Genomic DNA, 17,327 nt, shown 5'->3' with positions numbered 1-17,327 from the left:
AAGGGTCGGAAGGAGGATCCCAGGAACTACAGGCCTGTCAGCCTGACCTCGGTGCTGGGGAAGGTCATGGAGCAGGTCATCTTGAGTGCCATTATGCAGCAAGTGTGGGACAACTGAGGGATCGGGCCCAGCCAGCATGGGTTCATGAAAGGGAGATCCTGTTTCACTAACCTGGTCTCCTTCTATGACAAGGTGACCCACTTAGTGGATGAGGGGAAGGCTGTGGATGTTGTCTACTTGGACTTTAGTAAGGACTTTGACACAGTCTCCCACAGCATTCTCCTGGAGAAGCTGGCTGCACATGACTTGGATGGGTGCACTCTACACTGGGTTAAAAACTGGCTGGACGGCCGAGCCCAGAGACTGGTGGTGAATGGAGTCAAATCCAGTTGGCGGCTGGTCACGAGTGGTGTTCCCCACGGCTCAGTGTTGGGGCCAGTCCTGTTCAGTATCTTCATTGATGATCTGGACGAGGGGATCGAGTGCACCCTCACTAAGTTTGCAGATGACACCAAGTTGGGTGGAAGTGTCGCTCTGCTGGAGGGTAGGAAGGCCCTACAGAGGGACCTGGACAGGCTGGATCATTGGGCCGGGGCCAACTCTATGAGGTTCAACAAGGCTCAGTGTTGGGTCCTGCACTTGGGTCACAACAACCCCATGCAACGCTACAGGCTGGGGGAGGAGTGGCTGGAGAGCTGCCTGGCTGAAAAGGACCTGGGGAGTGCTGGTCGACAGCCGGCTGAACACGAGCCAGCAGTGTGCCCAGGTGGACAAGAGGGCCAATGGCATCCTGGCTTCTATCAGGAATAGTGTGGCCAGAAGGACCAGGGAGGTGATAGTGCCCCTGTACTCGGCACTGGTGAGGCCACACCTCGAGTACTGTGTTCAGTTTTGGGCCCCTCACTACATCGAGGTGCTGGAGCGTGTCCAAAAAAGGCCAACAAAGCTGGTGAAGGGTCTGGAGCACAAGTCTTATGAGGAGCGGCTGAGGGAGCTGGGGTTGTTTAGTCTGGAGAAGAGGAGGCTGAGGGGAGACCTTATTGCTCTCTACAACTACCTGAAAGGAGGCTGTAGCGAGGTGGGGGTCAGTCTCTTCTCCCTACTAACGAGTGATAGGATGAGAGGAAACGGCCTCAAGCTGTGCCAGGGGAAGTTTAGGTTAGACATTAGGAAAAACTTCTTCACCGAGAGGGTGGTCAAGCATTGGACCAGGCTGCCCAGGGAAGTGGTTGAGTCTCCATCCCTGGAGGTATTTAAAGAACGGATAGATGTGGTGCTCGAGGACATGGTATAGATGGACCTGGCAGTGTTAGGTTAACGGTTGGACTCGGTGATCTTAAGGGTCTTTTCCAACCTTGACGATTCTATGATTCTAAGCTATTGCTTTGGATATACAATGCACCACAAGATCACATACATAAATCTTTACTTTTCAATTTATCTCAAGTTTCCCTTGAAGCAAGCTTATTTAATATAATTTCTTGTCTGCTGCCTAAAGCCTGTGATTTTATTTAGTCTTCCTCATCTGTTTTTTTACTTTCTATGTGCTCTACTGACAATCCAACCTGGTGAGCTTACAAGACTCAATACCTGAGAAATAGAAAGCTAGGAATTTGCGGAACAGACTAATGTAAAATAATATTTTTGGAGAGAAAAAGCGAGCTACAACTTAGTCAAAAGACTGAGTTCGACATGTGTCAATAACAAATCAGCAGCATATGGCAGAAACATATTCACATGGTAAATCTAGATTTATTATTAGACTTAAATTCTCCACACATCTGAGTTAAAATAGTGAGTCAAAATAACTTCTGAAACTTTCAAGTCGTGAATGTATCACCAGACATACTGTAACTATTCACTAAGAGAACATTAAAGAGCAAGAAAAGGAAAAACTCTCCAAAAAATTACTGAAAAAATCAGCTGTCAGATACACGTGATTCACTCAAGCACATGACCTCGTGGCCCCTGCACTGAGGGGAAATGGTGGCTCTCATAAGCACCATCCCCTCCCCAGCTCATTCTTTAGCTCTGCAAGTGTAATATGCACACTGGCACAGTTTCAGGTGTTCCTGTTGTTTAAATAAAGCATGTTTAGGAGTGATGGGTGATGCCATAGTTATTTTAGAGGTGGAATCTTCTGAAACACACTGGAAAGATGACTCTAAAGCCCCCCAGTTTTAGAAGATGCACCTATAAAAATAGATTGTACTGGTCCACTCCCTCCTCTAACGCATATTCAGTCCACTCCAAATAACTGAATAAATTGAAAAGGAGACTACCAATTCCCACAAATTACAAAAAAAAAATGTGTTTTTTTCTCTTCTGCACAATGGGCTAGACAGAATTGTAATTCAGAAATTACTTTACTTTTTAGTACTTCTGAACACTGAAAAGAAAAGAAAAAAATGACTCATGATATTGACTCTAGGAAAAGTAATATCCTACCACAATATTTTCTTGCCAACTGGAAGTGGGGAAAGGGGATGAACAAGGAATATTCATGTATTTTCTCCTTTGTTCAAGTGCTGGCAGTGTACTACCAGGGAAGGATCTAGCAGCAAGATCTAAGGGGGAAAAAAATTCCACTTAAATAGAACTTAATTGGTGAAGGAGAGTGCAATTATCTTTTACCAGAACGACACAGAGAGGCAGAAGCTGAATGATAAAAAAAACCACACAGAAGATTTGCTCCATCAATAGTTCCACAAATTTTCATGACTGGAATTCAGCACCATTGGGCCACAGCATTACCTTTGAGCACCTTCCCTGACTGACTCTTGTGGAACATGGAAGAAAGTTTCTCTCAGCCAACCAGGTTAATTTTAACATAGCTAAATGAAAATCCGTGTATCTAGAAACCTCCTGTTTTGATCACAGTGTCATTTGTATTTCAGAAATACTCAAAACTACTAGGGAACGCACTGGAGAATATAACCTAGAAATGAGGTTATAAATAAATATATATATATATATATATATATATATATATATAACCATACATTCCCATATATGCACCAGATACAAAAATAGATCCTTTTTATATAGACAGGAGCAATCTTTATTCATAGAATTCAGGAAATGCTACTACTGTTTTACAGTAAAACTATCACTGAAATGCTGTCTCTAGTTTTAACAACCATCATTCAAGGGGAAGGCAAAAGGACCTTTTTAAATTCAGAGAGCATAATCATTCCATAATACATTTACTACACAAAAAAACGTGTAAAAGTGTCACTCATCTACATATGAATGGCAATTGTGACTGTTTTTTATTTAGAAATCCCTACAGCTTGATTTGTTTGATACATTTATATCTTTAGATTGATAAGATATGAAATTGCAGGTTTCCTCTATATTCAGCTTTCTTCTGTCCAGGTTTCTATTGTGGTTGGAAGACAAATAATAAAAGCAGGTTTGTTTCTGTTTTCTCAACAGTTTCCGTTTGCACATGCATAGGTAGGTATTTTTCAAGAACATGAATCTTGGAAGGCTGGTACCGGTTCTTATGACAATTGGAAGTAATTTGGGGAAACGCAGAAAGCTAACTAGCACAAGCTGAAGAACTGAGCTTGAATTTGCACCTCAGCTTTTCTGGTTCAGTCTTCCACCACAGATGCCTGTCATTCCTCCAGAAGAGTCAGAACTGCCAGCCCAGTCATGCTCATTGACCTATTTAGGGCAACTGTGAGAACTGTCACATTCCTGCATTTAAATACTTGTAGTAAGTTAAGGGAAAAAATATTCCAAAGCAAGCATGCAGGAAATAAGTTGAAATAGCAACCCACAAGTCCCTGAAGTGTGGCAGATGAAGGAGGAGTAGCTGCCCTAGCAGCTGCCCTGCATGTTTCTCTCTCTTGTGCACTGTTCAGTACTTAAATGTCTGTATTTGAGAGTTATATGAATATATAACTGAATATATATGAATATATGAACGGCCTTCAGATACACATTTGCAAAAAGTGAACTGACCGTCGTGACTCACCTGTACATTAATGGCATATATATACAACCAGTCAACTCTTTAACTGTCTACCCAGGGCAAAAGAAGGTTTATAGGTCCAGCTTCTTTGAAGCCATCAGGGCTGCAGCTGGAGTGACTTCTGACACCAGAGCAATCCTGATGGCTGGCATGTGGCCACTTTCTCAGCACTCAGAGCACCAAGATGCCTTCTGCTAGAAACCGCCTATGTAAGAAGTTCTTCCAATACCAGCTGTCTTGGCTTTTCCACATTGGGTGAAAGTACTATTTAAAGGAGTTGAAAGCTTTCTACCTAAGCTGAACTTTATGATAAATAGTTTACATTTCAATGCTAACACACAATTAATCTTTCCAAAGCTCCCACCACTGATCGTTGCCAGTATTGAATTTACACATGCAATCAGTCCAGGATTGGCCTGGCAGCCCTGAACTTGTCAGAACTTCTCTTGTAAGGTACCAGATAAACACAGTTCTTATTCCTCTGTTAAGCATCTATTATTAGATTAAGATTTTTAAGGTCAGAAGAGACCCTTTCACCACTGATTTGACTTCTATATAACACAACTCATCAGTCTTCCTAGATTTCATTCCTGCTCTGGCTGGATAATAGTACTTTAACTAAACCATGTCTCATCTATGACCCTTGGACATCAAAAATATTGCTTCCAAGTCATTGATAAAGATATTAAACATTGCAGAGCTGGAAAAAAAAATGAAATACCATAAAACCACAACTATTTTATTATTCCTCACAGAAATATATGTTTTAAACCGCATTTTCTCTAGTAACACAGGAGGCCTGCTTTGTTTTTTCATTGGTCCAGTTTCTTAAAAGGAAAAGTATGAATTCAAGTGTGTTACTGAAGGTAAAAAATAAGAGTCAACCAAAAATCAGTAAACTCACTTTAACATTAGATTAAATTTGTTTTTAATAAGCCCATGTTAATCAGCAATAGTTATTTTACCCTCAGTTCTTGATCAGTCAAACTTTCTGATTTTACACAATTTTTATCTCAGGTTACAGCAACCAGGACCATTGCATTTTAAATAAGAATCTTAACTTTAATCCAGTCTTCCTGGACTTCTCAATTCATCTCAGATATAATTAAAAAGAAAACAGTACTTCCTCCCCACCCAACTCAGCATGGTCCAGAAACCTTTTACTAGTTTTTTTTTAATAGAACTGGCCAAAGCATTATTTGGACATTCTGATTTAAGGATCCTGACAAATTTTTAAAGCTTTTGTTTAACATACTCATTTGCTGTTAATAAAATGGAAAATAAGACTTCTTGCCAAGACAGATAAAACTGACATTTTAAAAATATCTGCCATATTTATACTGACAATCTAATACTTGGACAAGTACCACCATTAAGGTAAAGCATCAGGAACAATAGAAAATCTCATTCTTCCTGTTCATAATTAATATGGATTAAGTTTATTTTCTTCAGTGTCTTTTGCTTTTTTATTGCCTATAAACCCAGTTTTTGAACTTGGTTTCTATTATTGGGTTTTACTGTTTGTTTTTTTCAAACTGCCAGTTTTCACATCCCTGTAAGCCAGGCTGAATTTTAACCAACAGGCTTGCCTCAGCATTGCTTATTTTGTGAGAGATTGGTAACATGTTCTCAGTAGCAAACAGTCATCAGTCACATTTTAATGTTTCAATGTTTTCCCTTGATTCAGCTTGATTATTTCTATCATCCTTAAACCATCCCACTTACAGTGCCCAGAACATGTGTCTCAGGTAGGTCTCCATTAAGTTGTAGTTGTTTGTATGTTGACAACCATTCATTTTTCTTCTGCAGTCTGTTCCTTTAACGATTTCCAGGTGATTAACATATACCCCTATAACATTAGATGAATGCCCAGAATCCAAAGAGCACATCACCTCAGGATTTCCAACAACACTTTCATATCAGTCCTAAGACTAGTGCCTGAGTATGGTTTACTTGGATTGAAATCCCACCTGAGAAGCACCATCCTCACACCTGAAAAATGCATGGCTACTGGGTGAGGCATAACTTTTAGTGAGATTGTCACGATCTGTAGTAAATAACTAATAGTACTCCAAATAATGTTTTAAATGCTTTGGATAAAAATGTCCTATCAGCAATTACGTGCCTCCAATTTGTCAATGACTTACGAAACAGGCATATTATTTTTTGGCAGTGGTCAACACCACTTCTTTTGCCTGCTCAGTCCCACACTGATTACATGGAGTAATTTACTAGTTTGATCATGCAAGTCTTTCTGCTAGGTCAACTTTTACTCATAAGTAAGCAGTTTCCATTTCTCTTGCTTATTATCTAGGCAATTGTATAAAAATGCTTTATTTGCCTCTCTTCTCTTTCCTTGGTTTTATGAGCAGCAGGATAATACCCCAGCTAAAAATACCTCTGCTGAAACTAACAGTAATAAGGCTTTTAATAATCATCAGAAATTGAGTGAGTTGCTCCTCAGAGTTACTGTTTTGGGTCCTGTACACAACAAAACAATACAGGATAAGAATTTGTGAAGTTTTTCTTGCAATCTGCTTTAGAGTAAGATTTAATCTTTCTAGAGAATTTGCAGGTTGTGCACAAAAGCATTATAGTTGCCAAAAATACATATTTTAAAACTTATTTTAAAGCACTGAGGCCCCCACAGAAAGGGAAAAGGGACTAATCTAAATGGAAAACATCTGCACATTTCAAAAAACATGTTCAGCATAATTATTATTTATATGGGCTCCAGTTATGAGAGTGATTTCTATTGTGTCTTACTATGGAAAATCCTGGCTAGAGTAAGAAAACACAGCATAAAAATACAGTTATTTGTCCAAGAGGTTTAGATTTTAAGATAAGGAATTGCAGTGCAATTCCACAGCAGCTTGACCTAATATAACCAGCTTAGCCAGCAAAATGTGATTGCTTTTCAGTCATTTCAGTTCTCTGCAGTGGCTCACCACCTGGTCACACAAACACCAGCGTCAGGGAGGGAACAGGGATGTGCTGCTGGGGGAGGAGGGTGTTAGAGGGAAGAAATTAAGGGAGCTGGTGCTCCAGGACCCCTGACTTTGACTACAGTAGCCAGGGAACTGCACTCAAGCTCCAATTAATTAATATCACCAGGCCCTTGCAGTCTCATCAGACAAGGCGTACACCAATAGAGTCCCACCTGTTCATAGTCCTACAGTAGAATTCAGAGGTCTCACTCCCAGTTACAGCTGTTAGATAAATGCTTAAACATCTGAGCAACCAGTCCCCACTGGAAAAAGCCACCAAACATCTACATTTTGAAGTGTAGGCTAGCACAACCCTGAAAAAGCAATTGTGCTGCCTCTAGAGTTGACCACAACACAACCAAGATTCACAGCCTTGATTTCTCTCATGCTGCTGACTTCTCCTCACCCCTGCAAAAACCCAAATGAGCATAAACAGCACTGACCCATAAGCTAATATAATTCCTTGCATCTGCTACAGCACTGGAAGAAAACAATAAAAATAACTCTTTACCCAACCTCCCATTGATTCAAACCTAGTTTAAGGTCTCTTGTACCAGTAAATTTAGCTGAGGATTTTAGACTGTCGGGCAGCGTGTGCATGTCTGAGCTTGATACACACCTGGGCAGGAACGAGAAGCACCCCGACAGAAGCAGTCCTGTCCTACGCCACTAACCACCGTGCTGGCTGGGGACTAAAACACGCTCAGCCTCTCATTGCGCTGTATGACTAAACTGAAGCAGTTCATAATCTGTCCTAAAATAAGAAGCCATATTCCAAAGTGAAACAACAAAAGGCATCCAGAGCATCAACAAACCCCAGCTCACATAATTTTTATGCATCTTGTAACACTTTAGGTTTGCCACTCTTTCATACGCATTGAACTCATTGTTTAGTCACAAGAACAACAACATGAAAGTTTAGCTACTAGTATGGGTATGCTCTTTTTCATATTTGTGTATATATATAATGTTTGATATATTTCAAGAAAATAATATGCTGTGAAAAATTAAAAGTGACAGGGAAACTCAGGCATAAAAGCAAAACATAAAGACTACTGCAGTATCAGAAGTAGCTGATGTAATTAAGGGTCTAGAAAAATTCAATAATAATTAGATAACCAGCTCAGCTGCTCAAACCAGGAATAAAAACATTTTACAGCTAATGAGACTTGTATGTGATTTGATATGGCTATGTGCTACACTGTTCAGATACACCTCACACATAAGTCTGTCCACTTTCAGAAGGGGGTTCTTGGGGGATAGAGAGAGAGGGTAGCAGACTGTTATTTCTCAGTTCAGTAATGCTTTCATGATGTATTGTCTAAATTATCCTAGCGGGGCAGGGGTGGAGGTGTGTGTATAAAGCTGAAGATGCACACACCCAACTCAACAATCTAGAAGTCCTAGCTAAATTTACTGGTACAGGAATGCTTTATTTCGCTATAATACACATAAATCTCTGATACATTTATCATGCATAATGTTTAACACTTGCGTCATTTATAGTATAACATGTGTTTACTTCTGCTAAGGTATAATGATATAACTGGTGATATTTAATTTGACATAATTCAGAGACACTAATTCAAGTATTCTTTCAGAAAAAAAAGAAGGAAGAACAGGGGCCAAATAACTAGTAATCCCAGGAGCCCTGGAAATAACAAAGCCAGTTTTCAACAACTTTAAATCTCTGCACTTCACACAAATGGGAAGCCAAGTTAAAGAGGGTAAGGTCCACTTACTTGAAGCACTAGGACCTCATTTTGGGGAAATTCATAGCATTACAGTGCTTTCTATAGCTAAAGTCAATGTACAACTGAAGTATGTAGACATGCATTCCCAGCACAGATCAGGCTATAGCTTCAAGCTGTTCACCAAAACGAAGGGCACAGTCAGAATTCACATCTGAAATCACTGCAGAGGAATTCTGCAGCAGAAGCGGAGAAAGAATGCTGCCTTAAATTGTATTTTTAACTCTATCATCCCCCTCTTCTTGAGATCTAATTTCCCATACCGCTTTTTAACATGTACAATGTATGTAGCACATTTTCACAGACAACAGCATCCTTAATTACTTAAGCCTTACAAAACAGTCTACACTGTGCATTAGGATGATTATATCTACACTGTGTATTAGGATGAGACTTTTTCCATAGGACTTTTTAGTTTGCATGTAATCAAAGCAGTATCATAACAAAGAAAAACAACTTTTTACAATTCAACTTTTATAAAGTTCCCTTCAAACAGCTAATACTTCCTACACCTCAGAAAAGGATTTACCTCATTATCTGTTCCCACATCTAACATCACTGGTAGACACTCATGAGGTTTTACTCCTCCACATGCCGTATAAAGTGCCAGTTTACCAACTGGAATGCCCATTCCATAACAGCCAAGGTCTCCAAGACCAAGAATACGTTCTCCATCTGTCACCACAATAGCCTGGGAGGAAGAAATAGAAGAACTGTAATAATCACTTTTTTGGTTGCATGTACTAAGTATTCCATTATCTTCTTACCATCATTTTTTAATTTTCATGTAAAAATTCTAACAGGTGCAAACAAATCAATAGTTCAACAAAGGCCCAGAATTGTTTTATTGTATTTCACTGTGGTTTTGTTATGCTATTTTCGACTCTTGCTTCACTGTAAATGGGACTTTCATATAAAACTTTTAAGAATACACAACAGAGGTATTTAGTATTATATTACAAGGGAATTGGCATTGTTCCCTCTTACGTTTTTCTGTCAAGAGTAGGAAAACAGAATAGGAAGGGAAAGGAAGTTATCCACAAAAAAAGAAGAACCCAGGACTCCTGGGTTTTGTCATGGCTATTTTCAGCAGAACCAGAGCCAGCTGCTCCTTCCAGCCTTTGACAGGGCTGTCTACAGCCACCTGGTTCTTACCCTTCAAAGATGTATTTCTTCTTCCCTTGAGCAAATAATACATATGAGGAAGTATGTGTTTTCATCGATAGAAATACAGGAAGTCAGTAAACCCCACAAAACTGTCTGCGCTAAAAAGGACAATTTTTCATAGTAAAGGACAGAAGTGCTCAGTATGGCAAGCAGCTGACAACACAATAATTTCCTTGTCATACTCCGTGACAAGCCATTTTAGTTGGAAATTTAGTATTTTTTATGAGAGAGCTCATCAGGTATCATATGTGGAGAACTATTAACCCAAACACTAGAACAGGTTGCCAAGAGATCTTGTGGAGCCTCCACCCTTGGAGATACTCAAAACGCACAGGCTGGACATGGCCCTGAGTAACCTGCCCTGGCTGACCCTGCTTGAGCAGGAGCATGGACGAGATGATCTCCAGAGTTGCCTTCCTACCTCTACCACTCTCTGATTCCCTGAAATGAAGGAAAAGCTTTCAGGGGTTTTTGAAGCATAATATTCATTGTAATTGGCCAATTAATCAGTAAAGAATGCCTACAGCTAAACAAGTAAGGGTCTAAAAGCCTGAAACTTTGGCTGTAACAGCACTGTTTCTATTTAAAAAATGAGGTAAGAAATCACTGAAATCTAATTGATAAAAAGCTTATAAAAATATCTTAACCAAGTCACCCTGGGTGCAAACCAGGGTCAGCTGAACTTGTCATGCAACTGAAACTGAACTTACCTTGATGATATTTTCTGGCCAGGATTTAAGCATTGTAGCGATGTGTCCCCGGTCATGGATAGTAATAAAAAGACCTCTGCAAATAAAAAAAAATACTTTTCATATAAACAGGCAATTAAATACTTCAGTATAAATCAATCAAATAATAAATTAACTCTATGCAAATGTGTTTCCAACATACATAGATTCAGTTCAATAATAAGCGCTCAATTTTCTACGAATGAGTAAGTTAAATGTCTGCATTTAGTAGAAGTCAGAGAAAATGTAACTCAGTAAAGCTTCACTGAGCAGTGAGGACCTGCAGGAGTCATTTCTGAAAATTGCTAAGTTTGATTTTAAAGCTCACTGAGCACTTGATCTGTTTAAATGTGTTTGTTAATTGTCCCAGACCACAAAACGTGTACATCATATGACAACGATCACTGCCCCAGCAGTCCTAACTTTTACAGAGAATAGGCCAACGTTTTAATCTATGAACAAAACCTGAAATAAGCCATATATTACCATTATATAAAATAATTCAAGAGCATTCAGTTATGTGTTAAGAAAACAGTCTGCCTATTTAGATTGCCCCTTTGACACCTACAAAAGTGGAAAATTATCTTCTCTGTATGAAAATCTCCTTGATTTGAAAGCATGTAGCACATACTACAGTGCTAAGCATACCAAATTTTTACTTTGAAGAGTGTCCGTAAATTGGCCTTCAGTTCCACCAATACAGAAAAGTATAAAACAAAATGACAGAAAAGTTTAATTCTCATTTCATTTTTTATTTATTATAGAAGCAAAATCAACATAATATCTTATCCTACTCTTCATTTTACTCGACATGCAGCTATACATCCAGGCCCACTCAGACTTAATTTAATTCCATTTCTTATCTACTTTTCCCATGTGAGACAATGGAAAAAAATTCTCCCACTAAAGTCAATCTCTCAAAAACCATGAAGAAAACATCAATGAAGAAGTACATGCCAAAGATGCCATCTTGTAATTAAATTTTGCACTAGTAAGTATAAGGACTTGTCTTCTGGAATTATTCTAAAGCATTTCATCTACCTATTATAAAAATTATAAAGTAAAAATTAGACAAGACTACTGAAAAATAATTTAAATCTAAGTCTACTACAATATCTCCATATTAATAGAAGTGGGTGCATGCCCATGTGGGTCTAAATAAAACTAATAACTCAGGGAAATGCTTGTCTGATATGACTGCAAGTATTCCAAGTCAAGCAAAAAATTTCCTGCAGTGTTAAAAAGTATATTAGTCAAGACACCAAAATGAGTCCAAAAATTGTAATTCATTTCATATGTTTATATATTTCATACATATTAGATTATATATATTTATATATATAAATTACCCTGTGATTTATATTTTCATATTGCATTTTATATTTAATTTCCTATTTAAGTGTCTTCAGCCCCTCTTTGATGTCAAAAATATACAATTGAAACTGTTTATTATTTTGGACAAAAGGCAGTGTAAGACACATTGCAATTAACCAAAGTATTTCTTAATCTTAAAGCTGATTCAGAAACAGAAACTACAACATCGAGTAGCTAATTAGCTAAAAACCGTCATGTTCTGAAAGAAAAATATATATGCACCGTATAAAGGAAAAAAAAAATCAGCCATTTCTTGTTAGATATTTTTAACTGTTTAAATTTCATTTTTTGCATTTCCCCCTAGAACTGGGGGAAATCCCAGTTCTGGCATTCCCAATTAATTCCCCTTCTGCTTCCATTCCCTACGCTCAGAACAAATGCACCAGGCTAGGTGATGACGTCTATTGGTTGTTTTTTAATAAGTAACGCCTGTCAGCGGATGAATTCCTCCACTCCAGTGGAAGCGACAGTCCTCGGGGGTGGGAGGGTTAATATTTACAGCACTTTTCAGAAGTTGTGGTACTTACAGCCTACAAGTATATTTCTATTTGTGACCCAGCTACCTGAAAAAAGATGTCCCTAACAGCGAAACACTGTGAAGAAGCAATGCAAAATACATGCTGATGCTTCCCTTCTGATGTATTGTATAGTGAGTAATTTTATAAAACACTGTGTAAACTCTTAAGTCATAAAATACAGTTATCAAAGTCGCTAGCGTCAGAGACAGTTAATCGTGAGAACTGAGCGTGCGAAAGAAAATGAAGAGTGCAGGAGGAAAGCCATCTAGAGGCATCACCCCTCTCCTTCTCCCCGCCCTCCAATTTACACCAACCTAATAGATTCGTGTTAAATGAAGCAAGATTTTGTATTGATTTTCTAAAGAGCCGGAGCCCAGCCCAGTGTGGTTAAATGACCTCTTCCTTGCAAGCTAGGGAGAGAGGTCTCCATGGAATAAATTCCCTGACAGAGGAAAATAAAGGCAGGGTGGCTGCTCCAGAAGGAATTTTGTTAGAACATTTGTTAGGACCTTTGAATAAGTATTGAGAGCGTATTTCAGAAATCTGTCCAAGCAGGATCACATTCAAACAACAATGGAAAATAGGGGCTGAAGTGTAAACAGAGTCATGTCGAAAGCATTTCACTCCCCTCCTTCTCCTCTTCCCTCCATTCTTTCTGCAGATTAGTAAAACGTTTCTGGACACACTGTCCTGACTGAGAAGATACCCCTGGATTTAAGGGCACAGAATAAGAGATAAGAATCTTTTATTCTTTTCTCTGGGTCTGTTTCCCTCATCTTTCATTTCGCTAGTTAAAGCACTTTTCTCCTTTAAGGTGTCCTCTGCAAGAAGCTACACCAGGTTGCAAGAGGTACCCCAGCTTGCAATGGTGTCTGCCACAAGAATATTCAACCTAAATGATTGGAATTGAACCTGCTAGCAATTCTACCTGCAGGCAACTACCAAAAAAGTTGTACTACATATTTTTTCTTTTCCATGAGGTCATGCTATGTCGAGAAAAACCATCAACTGCACAAGGTTATTGCAAATAGGATAGGGTTACACAAGTTGACAAAGTAGCCAAATAGTTGGCTATTGGCTAGCAGACATTATAGTTATTTTTTTGGCACAGCCATGAGAAGAATCAAGAAAGGAGCAAGCTACACAATTTAAATTTGATTAAATTATATACATATTTCAGTCCAGAAATAAGACAGAATTATTCATTTGAGTATAATGTTAATAATAATAAGTACTGTCATGTCAGTGATGCACACCCCACTCTGCCAGATGCAGAGCAAGCGACAGCCCGTGTGATGCATGCCCGTCTGACACAGCACTTCAGGATGGGGCTGCTACAGCAGATGGACAAACAACACATTTCAGGACACGGAGAAAGAAGCAAGATACAGAAAAAAATGCTTAAAGATAAGGTTTTGTAAAATAAAAGATGATGAAAAATACGCTGCTTGTTTTTCAGCATGCACCTATTCACATATCTAACAAGAAAAGCATCTCACGGGGATGTAAGCTTAAGTTCTCCTGTACACACTTTCAGAGCAGCCCAGGCTGGCAAGCTCACTGTAAAAGCAAGTATAGATTTTACAACACAGTTTGGTCCTTCCTATTGGAACCAACATCTCGGTTACAGATATTACCTTTTCTTGCAAGGCAGCAAATTGAGACCTGCTGAGGCTTAAAAGGCCCATCAGCAAAACCGTGACTTAAAAGTGACTTGAAGCTTGCAGCAGCAGATTAGTCTTCAAACTAATGTGTTCATTTTGAACCTGGCACAGTGCAGATCTACGTGGAACTTGTCTGAGCGCATATGGAGAACGGCTCACCTTCAGTCACTTTGGCCCCAGTTAGACCTCAGTTCAGCACTGGTGTATACCAGTCTAGCCAAAGGGATCACCTCTACTCATGCCCACCTCAGATAGCCAGACAATACGTGAAACTACAGCGGAGGAATAATTACGCAAAGAAGTAACTATTCCTCCTTTCTTCTTGTCACATCACCAGTAAGACCAGAGCCCTGAAGAGTGAGGGGGGAAACCACAACAGGGCGCTGGGATCCACTCATCAAAGGGGTCACTGAGCTCACTACACTGTAGCAGATTTTACCAGCTACGTGGAGGTCGTTCTACATCACATAATTTGGCTCTGCTTTATTAGAACTCTTATCTACGAGAACAAAGTAAACAGAATTAAATGGAGTATTTGTTTATTATGCTTCAAGGAAATAATGATTTGTCTATTTTCTATTAAAGAACAGTTTAGAAAAAATGTGTCATAGTAACAGAACAATCCTTTCTTTCCTCTTCTTACAATAACAGAGGCACTCTAACATGTCTCTGAAAATGCCAAACATTTTTTAATGAAAAAAAGTTCAAAATTTTCTCACAACCCTACATGTTCAAAACTGTTATTTGAATTATGAACTGTACACAGAATTATAATAGAGGTGACTTCACTTCCCCAGGCAGCCTAAATCAACAAACTTAAAAATAATAATAATAAAAAATCTCAGGGACCAGCTTCAGTTTACTTCTGAGCCTGGACTTTCCCAAACTTCATGCACTTTGCAAGAAAGAGGTAAACTACTTCCCTAGTCCCTGCTGAAATTCCCTCCTATTTTTGCTAAAATTATAAAAAGCAGTACAATACAAACATTGTACTTGAAACTAAGAGTACCGATATCCCCCAAAATAACAGCCTGCTCTTTTTCACCAAGAAATAACAACATTTCTCATTGTAACTGTTCAATATGGTCTCCTGTCATCATATAAAATGTACTCAAACTTTTAATTACGTCTTACCTTACCAGGTTCCTTTTCATAGTAACATTTGTTCCAAGACCTCTGAGGCCTAATAAATAAAACTGATGTGCTGATTTAAGAAATGCAGCTGTTCACAGATTTATTTATTTTTTCACCTTTCCCTCTGTACAGGATGAATTTCATTACTTTTCAATGCACAGGTATTTCTTTCAATAAATAAAATAGTTGATGCTGAAATTGCAGCTGCTACTGACCTTCATCCTGAATTCATTAGTATTAAAGAAGCCTGTGCTTTACATTTTCTAGATGTTGCATACTCAAACCGTATTTAAACAGAAAACTTTGTAAGAAGCAAAACAAAGATTAAATCAAAAACCAACATCAAAAATGGGACAGCAGCGTTAAGAGAACAGGATGTACTGTTGACACCTCTGAAAGCCTAGAGGTGTACATGAGTAAGATATAGTTCATAAAACAGATAAGTACTAGCAGCATACGAAAGACAATGGAGAATAAGATATTAACCGAGAAAAAACAGAAAAGTTTATAAATATTACGTGTTAATTCATGCTTGGCAGATGGTTTCCTAAATGATTGATTATAAATAGTTATTTTTTAGAAGAAAGTGACTTCAAGTGTTCTGGAAGACAGATGCTAACATCCACCAACTCCAGTTAGCTATAATTAAAAGAACAATGGAAGCTTCATTATAAATTTTTATAGTGACTCAAAAGCCCAATTTGGCACAGGAGTGTAACAAAATAATCAAAATAGAGAAAAATACAGTGTTCATAATCACTGTAAATGGGAAATGCTAATGTTGAAGGGTCTGAACAGTCAATCTTCAGCTATAGGAGCAAACCAGCATTTAGTCGTATTTCAAGACTCCCTTCTAAAAAACGCTGTTTCATGGCACTCTTTATCCAGTGTCAGCAGCCTGTGACTCTTGACTCTTTCTCGTGCCCAAGTCCATAGAAGCTGCTTATCAATCCCTGTTAGCAAGTGCAGTGCTTTAACAGTTACTACAGTTAAAAATAACATCTACATACCAGAGACAAGTTCGGGGCACTCACAGAATGGTACAGTCTACAATGTGAATTAACCTTAAGAGCAGGAAAGTGGTGAAACTAACCTAAAAGACAGCAGCTGTAAGCCTGGCATTTGAAAATATAAGCTTGGGGGAATAAGGTTTCAGAAAAGAAAGGACAGGGTTTGGAGGAGTAAAAGGCACATAACCACAGTGCACAAAGATTCGGATGCTGTGGGATTTTTAAGTATAGATGTTCAAACATTATTTTAACATAAATAATAATGATGACGATAATAACAACAAAAATGTTTAAAAAAAGACAACTGGGGTAGGTAGCTGCTTAAGATTATCCTTTTTTCTGGTGCAAGCCTCAGCAAGCTGCAGCGCTCCAGATGCTGCACATCCAAGGACAAAACTAAATACAGTATCCGCACTATGCTCAGGCCTGCCCAAGAGCTTCGACTAGAGCCATGGCTCTGCCTTGTCTCTTTGATGAGAGACACTGGGCCTCAAAGAGCCCCATCCAGGTAGCACTATAGACAGAAGAACTGGCCCAGACAACCCCACATGGGTTGCAGGAACTTCCAAATGGATTCCTTTTGCTTACACCTTGTGTTTTCCTTCCAGCAATCTTAGTTGGCGAAATGTCACAACCCAGTTGGACTGGGTCCACTTTCAAATACAGCCAGGGCTGCCCAGAGACCCGACTTCAGGTCTCAGCACATCCCCTCTGCCACCCCATGTGGGATTAGGGAAGTGGGGAACCAGGGGCTGCTGTTCAGTAACTTGCAACATAGCGAGCCATAACACTCCTGATCCATCTCCGGGCAGGGGACAGATCACACAGACATTGCCCCATCTGCCTTTCTGCATCTGAAACAGGCTCCAGAGCTTGCATACAGTGTACATTTTATAAATTGTAACACAACAGAGAACGTGAGAGTTAGAAAGGGTCAAGCTGCCTATAGCAGTACAGAGCGAAGAGAAATGAAGAACGAAAAGAGAACATGGGCAGCACGCTGTCCTGTTAC

General features: G+C 39.1%; 1 protein-coding gene across 1 annotated transcript in view; it reads right to left on the bottom strand.

Annotated features, from left to right (window-relative positions):
• The window catches only part of ME1 (malic enzyme 1), a 190,768-nt gene that overhangs the window by 98,409 nt on the left and 75,032 nt on the right, over window positions 1-17,327 (bottom strand). The window contains exons 4-5 of the mRNA XM_087777022.1: window positions 10,598-10,673; window positions 9,250-9,411 (exon numbers count right to left, since the gene is read on the bottom strand). Of these exons, the coding sequence (XP_087633148.1) occupies window positions 9,250-9,411; window positions 10,598-10,673 (238 nt within the window). The remainder of the gene's footprint in view (window positions 1-9,249; window positions 9,412-10,597; window positions 10,674-17,327) is intronic.

The sequence above is a fragment of the Nipponia nippon genome, unplaced genomic scaffold (assembly GCF_047370975.1).
Source record: "Nipponia nippon isolate SJK-2023a ecotype South Korea unplaced genomic scaffold, ASM4737097v1 scaffold_4, whole genome shotgun sequence".
Taxonomy (NCBI): Eukaryota; Metazoa; Chordata; class Aves; order Pelecaniformes; family Threskiornithidae; genus Nipponia; species Nipponia nippon.
This window is presented reverse-complemented; position numbering and strand designations above follow the sequence as displayed.